The sequence below is a fragment of the Hippoglossus hippoglossus genome, chromosome 19 (assembly GCF_009819705.1).
Source record: "Hippoglossus hippoglossus isolate fHipHip1 chromosome 19, fHipHip1.pri, whole genome shotgun sequence".
NCBI classification, from domain to species: Eukaryota; Metazoa; Chordata; class Actinopteri; order Pleuronectiformes; family Pleuronectidae; genus Hippoglossus; species Hippoglossus hippoglossus.
Genome location: NC_047169.1, coordinates 15,045,817 through 15,063,847, shown reverse-complemented (window position 1 = coordinate 15,063,847; position 18,031 = coordinate 15,045,817). Strand labels below are relative to the sequence as shown.

The 18,031-nt window shown below is 41.6% G+C and overlaps 1 protein-coding gene across 1 annotated transcript in view; it reads left to right on the top strand.

Moving 5' to 3' along the window:
* The window catches only part of LOC117752837 (ras-related protein Rab-26), a 67,724-nt gene that overhangs the window by 30,740 nt on the left and 18,953 nt on the right, over positions 1 to 18,031 (top strand). The window contains exons 4-5 of the mRNA XM_034570508.1: positions 911 to 977; positions 13,071 to 13,123. Of these exons, the coding sequence (XP_034426399.1) occupies positions 911 to 977; positions 13,071 to 13,123 (120 nt within the window). The remainder of the gene's footprint in view (positions 1 to 910; positions 978 to 13,070; positions 13,124 to 18,031) is intronic.

The following is an 18,031-nucleotide window of genomic DNA, read 5'->3' as shown; positions in this document are numbered from 1 at the left end:
TTCGGCCTTTTTGTTCTCACATGACACGCACGCAGTTCACAGTGATAACATCGGCTGATTTACCATTGTATTTTCTGTATCAGTTTTGAGATCAGCAGCTTTTCATTTCTAGACATTGATTGGCTGATTTTATCAGCGCCAACCAGGTAGCTAGCGAATGAAGCTAGTCGGTTTAGAGGTTCAGTGTGTGGGATGGATTTTTTATGTGACATAGATATTTATATAAAGGGCTCATTCTAAGGTAGTAAAACACAGAAATTCAAGATCTAGTTGATTGTACACTAATGAGAACATGATTATATATCATTTCTGCTGTAGATTAATTCTACACACTGGACCTTTAAAACATAGCTCTGGTTATTTAATGTTTTCAACCATAGACTGTACATAAAGGTGGATTGCCACCTGGTGGCTGGCTTTAGTTGAGATAATAAATCCTGCCTCCTTCATGTTAGCGGATGGGATATGGACCAAACCTAAAAGTCAAATGTCGGATAAAAATGTTTCAAAAATGGTTTCTGTCATTTGAGGTAGTTGTTAGCACACTGATGTTTGTTCAAGTGTAATTTGTTTCAGTTTTAATTAGTTATTTGCTGATATAAAAAACAGGGTAAATGTCATGGCAATAACTCATTATCCTCACCCGTTAATTATTCATCTAAAAGAAATGGTAACAGGCTGCATTATCCTTTCACAGCAATGTAAAGCTAGTTAGTAGTAGCATATTAAACTGCTAATGGAGTCAATGATATGCTTACTTAAAAGGATAAATGAAGTCACTGCTGTTTACAGTTCCCTGCTCACCTCAGCAAATAAATGCAGTTTCACAGAGAGATGCTCAACATTGTGGTCATTGCTGGGCTTGATAATGATGGAGATGTCTTCAAATTTCTTTGTTCTTCCTTTTTAGATATGGGACACCGCTGGTCAGGAGCGTTTCCGGAGTGTCACACATGCCTACTACCGCGACGCTCACGGTAGGATTCTTCACTGTTTGTTAATGTGAGTGACTGTTGGACTGTGACTGACGTTCTTCCCTCGACTTTTTTATTTTCCGCCTGTTGCAGAATAATTATTCTCATTCGTGCGTCTTGTCTTTGTTTTCTTCAAATGGACGAATGACGGTGTTCCTCTTTCCATTTCCTGTCCCCTGGATAGAAAAAAACTTGCGGCTGATTTTATAGCCCGATATGTGTTTCTGATGTGTGTACGTGCGCATTTGTGTGTGTGCATGCATGTGTGTGTGTCTGTGTGTGGACACAGGACTTTGCCAAAGGCTCTGTGATGTGCAGGTTGCCTTTGGTGGGAGGCTAACCACTGGGTGGGAAAATGAGCCTGCCTCTCACACTGTGGGAGATTGGACAGGTATTGCGCCGTGCTGTGTGTGTGTGTGTGTGTGTGTGTGTGTGTGTGTATGGATGTGTATGTATGTGTGTAACAACCCCACTGAGTACAAATAGCAGTGTCCCTTAGGACAACCTGAATGAGCAGGTGTTGGGGAACACACACACACACACACACACACACACACACACACACACACACACACACACACACACACACACACACACACACACACACACACACACACACACACACACAGGTATTATCGTGACCACAAATTTGTTCTGCAGCGAACAAAAAAAGATCATAGTGGGTGGTTGAGTTGAATTCTTCAATGTATATGTATGAGTGTGTGACTGCCATGTTGTGGGAAGTGTGGAGACGTATTTTGAATGGTTGTAGGTATGTAGGAAATTGCATGTGTTCTTGCAAACTATGTATTTCGGAATCATTAAATGTGAGTGTGTGTGGGTGTGTGTAAGGTTGGCCAGCTGCCCGGTGGTATTCTGCTCTGTCAGTGCAACAGTTAACCCTCGCTGATCTTTAACAAGGCTCCCAGGGAGCCTCAAAGCTGCTCCCCTCACTTGTTCGTCTGCTACTGACTCTGAAATAAAGCTCATTCAGCCCGACAGGCGGGACCAGGGGAGAGGGTGCAGCCCGAACGCAGCTGTCATGAAAGCTGTCGATTCCTGTGAACTAGTGGACAGTTTTTCATGACTCATGCTTTGAAAATGTGAACATCGGACGGTTTGAGGGCTGAGCCTCGTTACCGATCAGTGCAAGATAGGAGTGAGCTCGTCCGGTCTAAAAAAAGACTTGACAATTACAGTACCTCCGCTTTGGATCTGGCACATCCATTTTAGAAATACAGCATTTCAAGTACAAAGAAATTCAAAAGGAAAGTGCGCTTGCGTGACGGTCGAGTACAGGCAGATGACGTTGCTGAGCAGAGAGTCAGACTCCACTTTTTTCTGCTGTGACGTCAGTACACTGCACAAATTCAAATGAGTGGGAGGGTTTGAAGGTCTGTCTAAACCATAGCACATATATAAAGATGAACAACAAAGATACATTTACATCTACCGTTTAATTTGGTCCATGTCTTATCCACTAACATGGAGAAGGCAGGGTTTGTGAGTTATACTGCAGCCACCCACTAGGTGGCGATCAAGGCACTTTGGCTTCACTTATAGGGAGCAGTCATGTCGTCTAATTTTATATACAGTCTAATAAACAGGCTGCAGGCTGCTCATAAGCTAAGCAGTGCTCTGAGTTAAGTGCTAATTAACTCAAGCATATGCTGAGAGGGAAAAACTAATATGCTGATATTTGGCAAGTATAGTGTTAACCAAATAGTAGCATGGAAATATGTTGAACTATGATGGTGAAAACATGATTAAGGTAGTTGCTCATAAACCAAAGTACTGGACAAATAAAAATGTTAATGTGGTGATGGTGCTATAGATGAATTATTAAACATATGAGTCAATTACAATTCATCACGATGGAAACATGGATATTTTTACAAAATTTTACGGCACTAGTTATTAAGGCAGAGGAAAGTTTTGATGATCATTAAAGAAAAGACAAGTTTAAAAAATCTCTTAAGGATACATTTTCTGTGAAGTAGGAATTTTCTGTGAAGAAGGAACATCCTTTACTACACTTTGCTGCAATCCGTCTAGTAGCTGTATAGATGATTCAGACAGACTGACATTACCATCCCTAGAACCACCTTCGTTGACAGAACAGTGCAACCGTGAAATGGGGAGAGAGAATGAGGGAAGACGAGCAGCAAGGGGTCGCGTTGGAATTGAACCTGCGTTTTCTGCCGGAGGACTCAAGCCTCTTTATTCGGGGCGTCAGTGCAACCAAGTCACAGAGTTGAGCATTTCTCAAAGTGTGACTTTGCTCCCTGGACAAGTGATGTTTTATTCATCGCTGGCCTGGATTTCAACCTTTATTAAGCCATTAGAGAGAGACCAAGAAGATCCAGACACCGAGTTGATGGTTGCAGTGAGCTCAGTGCAATCTGCCAGCCCCATCTGGTGTAGAAGGCACCGCAAAAGTCCAGCTGGGTCCAGAAACCAGCTGCAGACTGTTTTTTCTCCATCTCTCCCTTCCAGATGAGCTGACAGTTTGTCATTTCCACAGCATGTAGTGAACCCATGGGGTGTTAAAAGAGAGACAAGCAGGTTCAGGGGGGGAGACGAGTACCCAGAGGGGGGTAGACAGGAGAGGGAGGGATAGAAATGCAACAGAACACTGGTGAAACTGAGAGATAGAAAGCTGATGCAAGGGGGAGAAGGTTCTGAGCAAAAAGAGAAACTAATTCATCAAATCAAAAAAGGAAAAGAAGAGGTCCAGAGGAGCAGAGGAGTCAGACCGGCTCAAACAAACAACTAACCTTCGTCGCCCTCTGGGTTGGCTGAGGCCGGAAACCACTCTGGAGACAAGAAGGCAACTAATGTGGAGAGTACAGGGTGAATTTAAGGTTAGAGTGGACTCATGGTAGAGCTTTCAATAGAGACTCGTCCTGTAATGAGGAGGCACAGGAAAGCAAGCGCAGTGGAATTAAAGAAGAAGGGAGCTGAAGGTTGTCTGAAGTGCTCAGGTAACAAAGGCCAGTGAGAGGTTTCACTTCATACTCTGATCTTTTGTAACAAATAACTTGCAGGGACTGAATGTAGAAGTGAAATTTCAGAATCAGCAGCATCACTGCTGTTAACTCTCTGATCAATCGCTTTTACTGCTTTTCAACATGCACCGAGCGCCAGATACACTCCTGAAATGATCCTGTATGTGAGAAGGCAAATGTTCAAGCCAGTTGCTGTGGACATTCTACAGCTTGTCCTGACAGCTCCCCCGAGTAAAAACTCGGAATAATGTCTGAGTGAGCCCGTGTCAGAATAAAGCAGGAGATTATCCGGAGGATTGACAGCAAGCAAAAACCAAAAGAACACAAATTTATCTGGATGAAAAAGAGATGCTATACACGTAGAAAGGCCCCGGAGAAAACGTCATCTTGGAAAGACAATGAGGTTGGAGAGCTGTTGGCGATAACAACCGAAGTTGGTGTCATGCAAGCTCTACCCAGTTAAACTCTCAGGAAACTTTCCTGTTGTTGTATCACAGACTACGTGACCAGTTGACTATACATCTAGTTGTTCATAGATGGGTTTATCATGGTGCTGAAATAAAGCAGTGGCATCTATAGCAGAAAGCTGTTGACAAATCATAGTCATGTGACTTTAACTCTGCAGCTGGGGCTCTAAAGTAGGGGAATTGCATCAAGATCAAGAGCCGGAAAAAACATGGCCGTACGACCAGATTCAGATGCTCGACTTAAATCAGCAGTGTGAAAATACTTTACAAGCAGATAAAACCTTTAGTCAGTATATGCAAGGCTGCCTGAAGGTAGAACCACAAGACCATCGCAATGTGTAACACTTTTAACTCACACCCACTTACGGCTAATGCTAGCAGCAGCAAAGATGGCAAAGAGAAGTGCCAACAGGGTAGACAAGGAAGCCAGACGACAACTGAAGAATTCTCTAAAAATGTCTTGAAATATGTCTCCCATGATTATTCGACTACTCGCAAATGCTCGTAAATGCATCTTACTTGGAAAATCTCCCTCTGCATTCTTCACATGTGAAAGGCAACCTCTGGAAAAAGTCAGGTCCACATTTTCTGGAGTTTTTCCTGAGATTACGTCTGAAAAAAGCTTTTCTAACATGTCACATTAGCAAATGATGGACATTAAAGCCCTGAATGAAAGTCCTTACCTCTTACCTTATCGCACAGCCTCATATATACAAAGAAACAGAATTATAGAGTTAATACATTTCATGCAACAATGGCTGCATTGCGGATGACGGCTCCAAATGGTGGTATATGTGTGAGGGAGTTGTTGGGGCTGTGCTGTCCAGAACGAGGTGCTTCAGCTGCTTCATTTCCATGTAATGACCGTCGTTCTCTTTGTTATCCATGGGTAGAGCAGGGGGGTGAAGTCGAGTGCCAAACCAACGTTCCCACACAGCTTTCCATAAGTGATGGCTGCTCACCAAGCAGCCGACTACTTCGTTACTGTTTTTCCTCAAACAGTGAGCATCTTGTTGTTATTGCAATGCCTCGATGAATTGGTCTATTTCGGGGGTTTTCAAGCTATGAGGCACACCTCTCCAGTATTTAAAAAAAACATAACTGCAGCAGGGGCTGTAACATGCAGCTCATGGCGGAATTTAAAGTACTTTTGAGCAATAACTATGTAATGTGTGAAAGAAGAAGTAACATGTTCTTACAAATAGGAAACTAGAAGGGTGCTCTGAGAGCGAATGCCCTTTCACATCATGTGAAAGCAGTGATTCCCATGAATTGTGTGCGGCAGCACAGAAGAGAAGGTGCAACAAAATCCCTGGATCTGGCCATTTATTCAGATTTGCACCACCGTCATGTATGAAAATTGACAACATGACAGCTCAACCTAAATAAGTGTCTGGATCGCCACCATGTGGCTGGTTGCTGTAATGCTGTTAAAGGATGGGACATGAACCAAACTAGAAAGTCAAAGTACACATGAAATACATTTTAGATAGTTCTTATCACACTGATGTATATTCAAGTGCTAAAAATTCCAGTAAATTTGCTTTTAATTAGTTATTTTAATGCTTTGAAAATGTAGTGAAATGTCATGATTGAGACTGACTTGTCATTGGCCGAGCGTGTGTATCGACACGACCTCTCTACCTGCGAGACTCTGGCTCCACATTGCAAGATGGCGGCGTTTACATCGGCGACAATTTAGGTTCATTTCTGGATTGTGAGAGGAAGTGGAGACATATCGATGTGTACTTCTGTCTGAAAACATGGTGCTGACTCTGGTGTTTTCACATCTAATGGTCGGTACTCTCCCAAAACCTGCTGAAAAGCCTCTTTAACTTTCTGTCCTGGCTGAGGACAGACATAGTGACAGATGAGAACTGTAAGACGGACAGACGCGAAATCAATTTCTTATCAAATCAGTGTCATTGCCTCATTATTTCTTTGCTCTACTCTGCCTCATTCCATCCCGCCTGCTTCATCTTTTATTCCCTCTGCTCCCAACTCCTTGAGTTACTGCTTTCATCACTAATGAGAGAGTGTGGGCCTCAATCAGCGGCAACCTGTGTGGGGGCGACACGAGTCCCGACTAAGACGGGAGGATGGACTGCAGGAGGGGAACAGCGGTCGAGAGTTGAGCGGAGAAAGCACGAGAGGAAAATTTAAAATCAATGGAAAAAGAGGAGTGAGAGGGCAGGAGGGAGGTGGATGAAGAAGAGGGAAACAGCAGTGGGAAACAAACAGCAAGGATATTGCTCCATTAAAAGGGAAAAGCCATGAGCTGTGCGATCCATCATCAAGCTTTCTCTTTGACACACACACACACACACACACACACACACAGTTTCTTGCATTTTCAGACAGATGTGCGAGGTCACATTCAAAGACATATTTTAGACTTTATTCTTGGGGATGTGTGTGAGATGAGTTGAGAGGAGGAAGCTCAAAAGGATGTTTGTGTGTGTCTGTGTGTTTGTGTTTGTGTGTGTCTGTGTGTTTGTGTGTGTCTGCCTGCTTATTCTGAACTTATTCTATAAACTATAATACCTTTGCTCATTTCATCGTCCTCCAGCTCTCTTATACCACACACACTTCACGTGTTCATTCCTATTCAACATTTCTTTGAAAAGGCCGTGTCCAAATGTGAATGTTTTTCGCCGTCAGCACGCCAGCGGAATTTAGAAATCGCACGTCACGGTGTTGGGTCCGACCCCCTTCTAAAATAGATGCCATGGAGAGAGGGATGTTAGACAGAAGAGGAGGTAGAAATGACAACTGCTGCTGGAACTGTCTGAGGAATAATGAAGGCGATGGAAGGAGGGGGTGCTGGGAGCAATTTCGCACAAGGCCTCTCGTTCGTTTGAAATGGTAACATCAGTGCTGGGGCAGGAACTTTCCAGATGGGATGCAGCAAAGCTCGTCACAAACACACACACACAGACACACACACACTATTTTTATTTGCAGGTGTCCTCAACGTGCAGTAATCATCAGCGTGCTTTTAATTTTCAAGGCAGTAATGGGTCAGAAGAGCGACTGTTGGCACTGATTTGCTGCAATTTGCAAGCTGATGGAGATGTCCTGGCACTGCTCAGTGTGCATGTAAATCAGTTCAGTCAGTAAAGGTCACTTCTGAAGCCACGTGTCTAAACTAGATGCCTGTCATACCTCCGAAATACTACATTCATAACTAATGGAAGAAGATAGGTAGCTTTTAGATGCTTTGCTTCAGTAGTAATAGAAGCATATAAGCGTATATGTGACTGTCCTGGCTGTAGCTAAAAGTATTTTTACTTCATTAGTGTACCTAAGTAGATTTTTCAGGTATCTGTATTTGAGTTTTTTCGTTCTGACGTATTTTTACTTTTACTACATTTTAACACAAATGTCTTTACTTTCTATTCTTTACATTTTAAAACAGACTCAATATTTTCATAATGCATTTGAGGGGAATTATCAGGTATGTTTCGAGAGGGAGAAGAGGTGCCGTGAATATGTTCGTGACAAGTAGTAACAACATGGAGGAAAGGGAGGAGTCAGCCAACATCACTGATAACATCGACAATGAAACGAAGATACTTCATCAAATACATTATACACATTTCCTCCTGGACAATTTGCTCACAAATCTGATCTTTCTTAAACCATGTTGTTTTTTATTTTATTTGACATAATACTGGATTAAGTTAAATAGTCTTTGAACTTTAGTAATATGACATGAGTCTCAGTTTGCTTTGCACAGCAAGAAATGGCCCTCAGGGGAGTACTTTTTACTTTTATACTTTTCAGAACATCCCAGAGCCAGTACTTTTATACTTTTACTTCAGTGGTTTGTAACACAAGTATCTGTACTTCTACTTGAGTAAGAAATGTGTGTACTTTTGCCACCTGTATTCATATCTAATATACAGACATGAGTGGTTTCACTCCTCACGTTGAATTTATCGTAGAACATAGAACTATTCCTAAATGCGAAACTATAAAAAGTGAAAGTATTTGCGTGGCCTCTTGTAGTGTGTAGTATATTTATCATAATATTGGATGAACTTCAGAATTGATGAATTTAATGTCAGCAGCATTTTAGTATTGCTGCTGGTCGATGTGTTGCTAATTTTGATATACTGTACTACTGGGTGACAAGACATAGCATTTGTTAATCATCGAACTATATCTGTCAAATAAATAGAGTAGAGCGAAATGTAGTGGTAGTAGAAGTATAAGACCCCATAAAATGGTAATAACCATATTTCAAAGAGCATTTAATTTGCCAAATTTAAATGTTTTTGTTCTTTCTTTAATATATGTTTTCCTGCAGTGTTTCTTTTGAAAAGAGGCTGGGTCATCCTGGGCATCAAGAATGAATATGTTAGAACCACAACCTTCCCAGAAACCAAGAGCATAACAGTGACCGCCCAGTGAACCATTTAAAAACAGCACCACTGTTGTGCTCTATATCGCATCCTTATATTATACATACATATTTTTGTGCTGTCACTCAAAACAAAGATAGAAAATACCATAAAACCTCTGAAAAGATGCTTTACATAGGCCTAATGTATATGTAACAAGTAAAACTGCTATGACTCCTGCAACCACATATTAATGCAGAGGGCTTTAGTCAAGTACTACTTTTCTTCCATCATTCTTTAGAAAATTCAACATGTTAGGCATTTATATGCAAATGTGGCTGTGCAATGCATGTTTATGTCACTTATTTTGAAGGGGAGGAAAGCAGCCAAGGTCGGTCAGCGATTACTGACGCAAAAGATTATCATCCGAGAAGTGATGGATGGCTGTGCTCTTTATGGATCACTTGACTCCATCAAACGCCATCTCTTCCTGCTCAGGCGTTCCTGCAGGAACTGTAGCATAGTGAAGAGTGGTTGTGTTTTATGAAGTCAAATCAGGTAAAAGGTCATGTGGTTTGGAATACTGGCACGCTGGCAGTTAGCACATGGGTCATGAGTTGGAGGTGGAAGTTAGTGTTTTATTGTATTTCTGAAAATATAGTTTCAACCAAACGGATTGAACAAGGATTTTATGTTAAAAAGAAAATTAATTTATATGAACATTACAAAGACTAATTACACGTGCATTTTCTGATCTATGCTGAGATGTGGTTGACATATCATGTCCACAGTGTTTCGCACAGAATTAATTCAATCTATGGCGGTAACGTAGGTGCACATGCACGTGAATAAAGGTCACTCTCAAACGCAACAGAGTGACCGAGAGAACTGCACTGTGTGCCACAACTGCAGCTGAACTATGAGATCTGACTGCCTGGGTGGAGAGTAAAAACGTTATGGACCAAAGCCTGAGCAACCGGTACCTCACAGTAGAGCGACAGCGCGAGCGAGCATTCGGTAAATAGTGGTGCACACACCAATTTAGAAATCGCTTATATTTTTAATTCATGATTCAACTGCAGATTAGAATATGAGCCACAGTCTAGATAATTAATGGGAAACGCTCGTTGACATCCAGCAGGTACAAAGCAACATTATTTTTTATTTGGAGTTGTGCCTCTGGCCACCAGTCGGGTGAAAGTCCAATATTCACTCTTACTTAAGCTCCAGTTTTGGTCTCCACCGCTTGTACCTCTGGAAACAAGCCGTCTGCTGTAGCTGAAAATCATGGTGTTTGAGCAGTGAGAGTGAACCAGTGAGCAAAGCAGTGGAGCACATGGTTTTGTGAGCCAAAGTTAGATGAGATTTAGAGGCAAACAATCTCGGAACACATCGGCTATTGTTTGACGATGAATTTGTCTTCGGGAGCAATTGGCAATATTTTGGGGCTTCTGGTGTAGAGAGTGGATATTTAGGAAAAGACTTAATCTTCCATTTACTGTTACAGTCCAAATAGTTTATTTTATTACATGAGTCAAACGTCCCTCCACACAAAACCCACCACAGCCTGTTTACCTGCAGGCAATCAAAGCCTGCTCAAACACGATTGGTCAAACTAGGAACAGAAACCAGAAGGCTTCAGGCCCCAAAGCCTCACCTCCAGATTCTGCATGTTCACACAAAGAATCTGAACAATGCAACACTTCTGTCTTAATGTTTCCTGGTTGCGGTCGAGCTAACTTTGGATCAGCAGACAGTGCAGTTGGCTTGTAAAAATAAGTATATTTAAATAAGTATAATCATTATCTTTAATGTTTTCTACCCAGCTTGATGCTTGATTACCTTTTTGAACTTGTCAAGTCAGGCAGCCAAAAAGGCAACAGGAAAGCACTAATAGTCTTCGTCAGCCTCTCTCCTGTAAACATACCTGCCATCATCCTCTGTTTCCCTGGAGGTTATAGGTGCGTCAGCATATGTCTGTATTTTAGTTATCTTGTCTCGTCTCCTCCTCCTTGCCTGTTTGCAGCTCTTCTCCTTTTTTCCCTCACTATTTACGCACTTCCTCTACCATGTGGCCTGGCCTCCTCCGTCTTTCAACATTGTTATTTCTGTCTAATGACGACTATTTTGCAGCCCCGATGCATATGACGAAAAGCTCCACTGCTGTGAGAAAGTTCTCTGCCTTTGTCTGTCTTGCGGTCAACAGAAGATATAATTGGATTAAGGATGGTGAAGGGAAGCAACGGTGGCGCCTCCTTCTCTTTTCTGTTCCTTTTTCTTTCCACCATCCTCTTTTCTCTCCCTCTCTCTGTGTTTTCTGAGTGTGACAGAGACAGACCACAGCAATTACAAGTCATTAAACACCCTTCATGGACTTGTCTGGCTGGAGTCAACGGATGCAGGACCTAATCTTAAGTAGATTGGTGAAAATGCTGCCGCGGCTGAGGGGTGGAACAGTGTAGGAATGAGGATGAGGTGAGATGTAAGTGAATGAAGAGATGGCTGGAGGGACCAGATGCATTAGTTGGAGGAGGAGAGGTGCTCTGGAGCTAATTAGCTTCAGCTAATTCTCTAAAGTGAAGGTTGATCCAGCTGAGAAAATGAGCTGCGATTGCCCTCATAGGTGTAATGACTTTTTCTGTCCGAGAAGAGCTTCATTATGCACACCCTCCGGTTCGTGCTGCAAAATACCTGAGGTGATGTTCTCGTGTATGGCTGCGCCGTAATTAGTATTCACATGTGTGGCTATGTTGTCAGGTGCAACGCTAAGGCTGTGCTGAATAGAAGAGCTCAGCACTTTGCTCATGTACTGGCGGAAACTATTTTAAACTTTCCCTGTGTGCATTTCTCCTGTGTAAGATCCAAAATCTCCAGCTGAACTTCAAAACTATAAATATTTAATGAATATCTGCAGAGTGTGTTGAAATGAGAATATAACTGTGCTACTCAACATTTTTTTGTTTTCGTTTATTTTGCAAAAAATGAATGATGCTTGGTGCTGCTGAGTTCTGAAAACAATTAGTGGATTGTTTACCCTTACATTTCTGCACAACCCTTACATTTACCCTGTTGTTATGACTATTACATACTTTTTAAATATTTTTTAAAAACAATTCTTGACCTGTGGGTGTACATCTACAGTGATTTTACAAAAATATTTTGCTTCCATTTTAAACATTCACTTGAGTTATTGTCTTTTTGTGAAATTTTTACATTTTGATTTCTTGATTCCGGAGGTTTGTAGGTCTCCTCCTCTCCAAAACAAAAAGACCCCAAAACACACGAACACAAATATACAAATATATTTTGTATAAAAACTGTGCTACTTTCCAGATAAAAGCTGGACAGCATTTATACATGGCAATTTGTTTCTCTTGAAACATGTGGTTTAAGATTATGGAGGTTTGTGGTTATACTATATTATAAAATCTATATGTCCCATGGGTAGGAGGTTGGATCTTAACAGCACCAAATGTCCCTGACCTTGTCTGTAAGCATTAAACACTGATCTGTCACACAGGAGGTCGCTGTTTGTTTCACCCAAGTAGTATTTTACCCAAACCATCATCTTTCCCTAAACCTCACCAAGTAGTTTTTTCTCTCAAACTTAACCAAACTACCACAACTTTAACTCCGTGTTTAGTGCTGTCACCATGTTACTATAGCACCTGATACTGGTGTGATCCTATTGGCTGTATAGGGATAAAGCTGGAGGACTTATTGAGCCTCTCATGCCTGTAAAACCTCTTTAAAATGTATAATATTCGAGTCTATTACAAATTCATTAGATTACAAAGAGAAGAAACTAATAGATTCAGATATTTGTGACAAAGGGAAGAATACATGTTAAGTTTGGTCTTTTAGTTTGTTTCTTTCATTTCAGTGCAATCCAATCACAAGTTTACAAAACAAAACAATACACTTACGCACGGGTCACACTGGATGTATTGGGTTACTTCCTTTTTGTAACAGCATCTTCAGATCGAGGGGGTTTTTACCAAATTTGATTGGTCAACCAATCATGCCAGAGCCACCGCTATCATGAACTTGGAGTGTGTTGACTTCATGTCCCACTAATGTTTCAATTTCCAATTCTCATGTGAGGAATTGAGTCGCTGGCTGCACCTGTGAGCCCACTGCAGCAACTTTGTGATACAACCACATTATGATATATGAATGATATATAATACAATATGATAATTGGTTTCTTCAATGACTCTTCAAATTTCAAATGTGTGTCTTTTCTTCTCTCTCTCTCTCTCTCTCTCTCCGCAGCTCTTCTCCTTCTGTATGACGTCACTAACAAAGCATCCTTCGACAACATCCGGGTAAGAGCACTCGTCTGAAACAGTTCAAGGAACAAGGTCTCAGGTGCAAACGGTGATGAGTTCCCTCTGTGCGGTGACTGGACACAGTGAGGAGCTCAGTCATCAGGGAGTTGCTGGTCAGTTGGGGTGGTTCAGATAAAAGATGTCTCCTGGGCGTCTCTCCCTTTTCTGATGTAGGAGACCCTGACTCAAAAACACTGCAGGGGTTATATTTCACCTTGCTTGGAAAGGTCTCTAGATCTCCAGGAGGAGGTGGAAGGAACATAAGTGAAATGACCCGGAGGTATTTCAGCAAATTGGACTATTAGAACACACTCAGAGACTATATACACAGGGGAGGCTGCAGGGACAACTGAACACAGGTTATACACATGAGGAAGAGGTGTAGGCGATCACAAGGGATGGAGGAGAAGAAACTGACAATAAGACACAGGAGGACCAGGAAGTAATGAGATAAGAAGATAGCAAAGGACAACACGAGGGATCACAAGAAATTCACTAAACTGAGGCAGAGACGCACGAGGAAGGGTAACAAATAATTAAAGACTTTATCCAATACAGAATAAAAGTCCACAAGAAATCCAAGAGTCTTTGAAAACGTCCAAAACGATTCATCGGGAGAAATATATTTGAGTCTTGTGCATCCATTCATTCACCAATTTCGTTGGGCTGTGTAGGTGTAACTGTTAGACATAAGAATATTAATATTAAACAATATCTTAGTCACCTTGGGGGCAGCACCCTTGAAAATGGAGGTAGAAGTAACTATTACACTGATTCAGTCTCATTAAAATTACAAACTATCAATTTGGAACTCTCATTAATAATTAAATGAATAACTTGAACCAAAGCAAACGCACAGTCAAGGTTGAAGGACTTTGAGTTCTTCTAAGACGAAGTTGCAGTATTCACCCATGTGCAACATTAAATTAACAATTTCTGAAAGTATATACAGGTCTGAATGTGTGTGTGTGTGTGTGTGTGTGTGTGTGTGTGTGTGTACAGATCAAAATGACGGTAAATGGTGCTGGGGTTAAAGGTCAGAAACAAACAAACAAGATGGTGGTTAACAAAGAAAATAACAATATTCAATGCAGGTGCAATAACATCATACAGCATTTTTGCATGAGATGAAATGGTCTGTGATTAGTGGTTTGCCTGTTTAAGGATTGTGTTGTGTATCTCACTGCTGTGTGGTCGTGTGTAGGCTACAGCATAATCTTGAGATTTTGCATGAGTGCTTATGTTTATGTTAGATTATGGACCAATCTGTGTAATGTCCAATCCTTTATTAGCCGAGCTTCCATGTAGACAAAGCAGAAATATAATGTGGGTTTTAAAAGTTAGCGTGGTGCTTTATGGAAAGCTCCTTGTCTCCTGAAAGTGCACGGCTCCAAAAGTTCTCAAAGTGAGGTGCAAAAGGTGCACACGCTCGCAGCAGGGACGGAATAATGAACATTAGATAATGACGGCGAATGAGGACGAGCACAGTGGCAGCAAATGAAAGACGATAATGGAACTGAAAAACATCGGGGGCGCCTATTAGAGCTCATGTTCTCCCCAAAATGGAGCCGTTGCTTTGTAGTCGCGGCCCGTCTCTCCTCTGAACTCACCTCCAGCTGTGATTTTCCAGCCGTTGCCCGCCACTCCCCCTCGCCATGCCTAACTGCTTTGATTAGAACAGGGTGGGGATAAGAGCAGAATATGTATCATGAAAGTGTGTCGTACACATTAGGGGGACGAAGGCTCCTCGGCCATCTGGCAGGCCTGATGCATTTACATCTGGAGCCTGACGGTGTGTGTGTGTAGTTGTAATATGTATGCATGGGAACAGTATGCTTGTGTGATGTGAATGTTTATGTGCACTCATGCAGGTGTGTGTGTGTGTGTGTGTGTGTGTGTGTGTGTGTGTGTACAAATGGCTTCACTAGCTGAGGATAGAGTATCTGTAGAGAAACAGACCCTTGACACAGACAGATGTCAAGAAGGAAAAGTAATTTGTCTACATTTTCAGGACTAACCTCCACCCCGTCCCTCTCTTCTTTCTCCGATTCTCCCTTTTCCTCCTCCTGCCTTTTCAGTAGCGCTGACATCTTTCTTCCCGCACAGATTAATAGTTGGAACTTTAGCCTATGAATGCATACGAGTGGCATACGCAGCTCTGACCACATCCATGAACATTCAAGGCCGATGCTGCACACTGTGACAGAACACACTGACGTCTCCCTATAGGGCCCATAGTGGGAATCCATTAGGAGCAGAGCCTCAGGGTGAAGGCTGCAGAACATCTGGATGATAAAGGGATGGAGAGTCCAGAGCTTTCCATCCCTCACCCTCTCTCATTCTGACGCCCATGTTTTTTCTTTCTTTCATTCCTCTCGTCAGTCTCCATATTCTGCAGCACTGGAAAAAGAAAAATCGAACAAACATTTCTAACCAGCATGCATTGTGTTCAGACCAGCATGCATCACGTTAAGTAAGCGCTGCACCGAGCCACATGAAGTCCAACACACCTAGTGTTCTGTGATGTTTCTGTTGTGCCCGTAATGATGTGACCTGTGGCGACCGACTCCATGTGTGTGGAATCGAGCTCTAGATGAGTGACAAAGTGCCAAAGGAATAAGGGAAGGAAATAAGGAAGGAAGGAAAGCAGAGTAGCCGCATCAATAACAACACTAAACAAATACACTATCCTCTGGATTTTAAACACAGACAATGCATGCAATGTTTTTCTTTGCTGAGCAGGATTGAGAGATTACCAAAGGACATTCAATTTGATTGATTACAATTATTGACATCGGCATGAATGCAGAATTTGTGGAGATCTGTCTGCCATAATTCTCTAAATGAGCGACACGCTGCCACTGTCCTTCATGACAATGGGTGAGGATGGAGCAGCGGGATGATGAGAACAAATTGGATCCTGTGTAATTTGCACCTTTGCCAAGAGAGAAAAGAATCAACCTTCATGACGCTGAGTGCAGCCGACAGTGATCCCGCTATCGGTGATACGCAAAGGTTTGAATGGGACAAGGCCTTTTCATGTGACAGTTTGATGTTGTACGGTCATAACAAAGCAGAAGGAATATTGTATCTGTAGTGCACCACACATAAGACGCACACTGATATGAAAGCAGTGATACACTAGGGAACATAATCCAAATATGTTTACATACACACAAATCTCAAATCTACGTCATTACTGTTGTGATGCTGGTGATAAAACAAAAAGCCTTTCATCATGATACCGTCTGTCATTTTATCCTATTTACTTGTTCCCTAATTGGTCAGGAACATGATGATGATGGGATTGTACTTTTACCCGATGTCAAGCCGACCTGTCTGTTTATTTTTACCATTATTATAATGGACGAGTGTGACAAGCTGCTTTTTGGCTCCTACCATTAGTTTCCTATTCATCACTTCTTTGGGAATTTCAAACGTTACAATCATATCAACAAATTACACAAATTAGGAGACAGCCAGTTGCTGGAGGCAATATTTGTTCACGTTGTCCGTCCAATTAGTGTGAATGCTGAAAGAGAATTGCTTCAATTTTGGTACAAACATTCACTTTGAATCAAAGATGAACTGATTTGATTTTGGTGGTTAAAGCTCAAGGTTCTGGTGGACTCACAAAACAGGTTTTTGGCCTCTTTTAGGACCGACTTCAGGGAGTTTCTCTCTTTCTTGTCCTAATTTCACCAAAAATGCACATTTCTGAAAAGAATATGCTCATTAAGTCGATATCAAAATGGTTTGTTTGTCAAATGACATGTAGACATTTAAAAATGTGAAAATTAAGGTGACATATGCAAACTAGTTTGTGGAAACGTCAAATAGAATATCTGAAAACAGTATACACACATCTGAAAGGGTTTGTTCATCATTTTAATTGTCAAAATATCATTTTGACGACATGTCTGAAAAAAAGAAATTCTCTGTGGTTAGTTATATCGTGAATTGAAGTTGTTTATTTATTTGTTTAGATCCCCATTACCCACTAAATTGCGACAGTGGCTACTCTTCCTGGGGCCTGACATGTCTGTCATTCGCATTAGTAAAAACTAAAGTGCTACTTGTCAGCCTTGTGTTTATAAATATATATGTACGTAGATTTTCTCTTAGCTATACTCTGGCTCCCCCTACAGGTGGGATGCGTAATTCATTGTCATAAATAGGAATTCTGGCCTGAGCCTAAATAACTTTCCTACTAAACCTCTTTTAAACTGGGTTTACTCATCTTCTGATCAGAAATTGGCAAAAGCAGTGCGAGGAAGAAAACAGCAGCTTTCTCCACCTCTGTTAAAATGTTGTCAGACTTAATGCATATACTGGCAAACCATCCTCACACTTTACTGTATATGCCACTATACATTATGTATAGTGTGCATTATATCTGTACAGGAGAACAGTGCCTGTCTAATTCCACACATACTCCCTTCTTTCTTTGCAGTTCCAAGGTCAGGTTATAGATAAAAGGGCCAACCAACAGTACATTGTAGTGTCTACGTTTAGGGACTTTCATATCTAACTCAGATGTGCCAGACAGAGAGGCACCAACTTCAACCCTCACCAACTCTTTTACGTCTTTCACCAGTGGCAAGACGTAAGGACACAATGTGATTCAGGAATGCATGCGTAACTGTCCAAAAGTATGCGAACACCTACATGTAACATAGAGAGCGACAACAATTCTAGCCATGTCACACAAACCACAACAAAAAGTTGAAGTGGTCAAAGCATTTCTAACGTTACTTCTTGAAACTGTGTCCTGAACTAATTTGCACATTCATGCTCCGACAGTTTGTGGTGTGCAGTAAACGTTTGCACATTCACTGCCCGGTAGCATGCGTGTGTGTACACTGCACATTACTGCATGCATGTACTGTATATATATATTGGGAT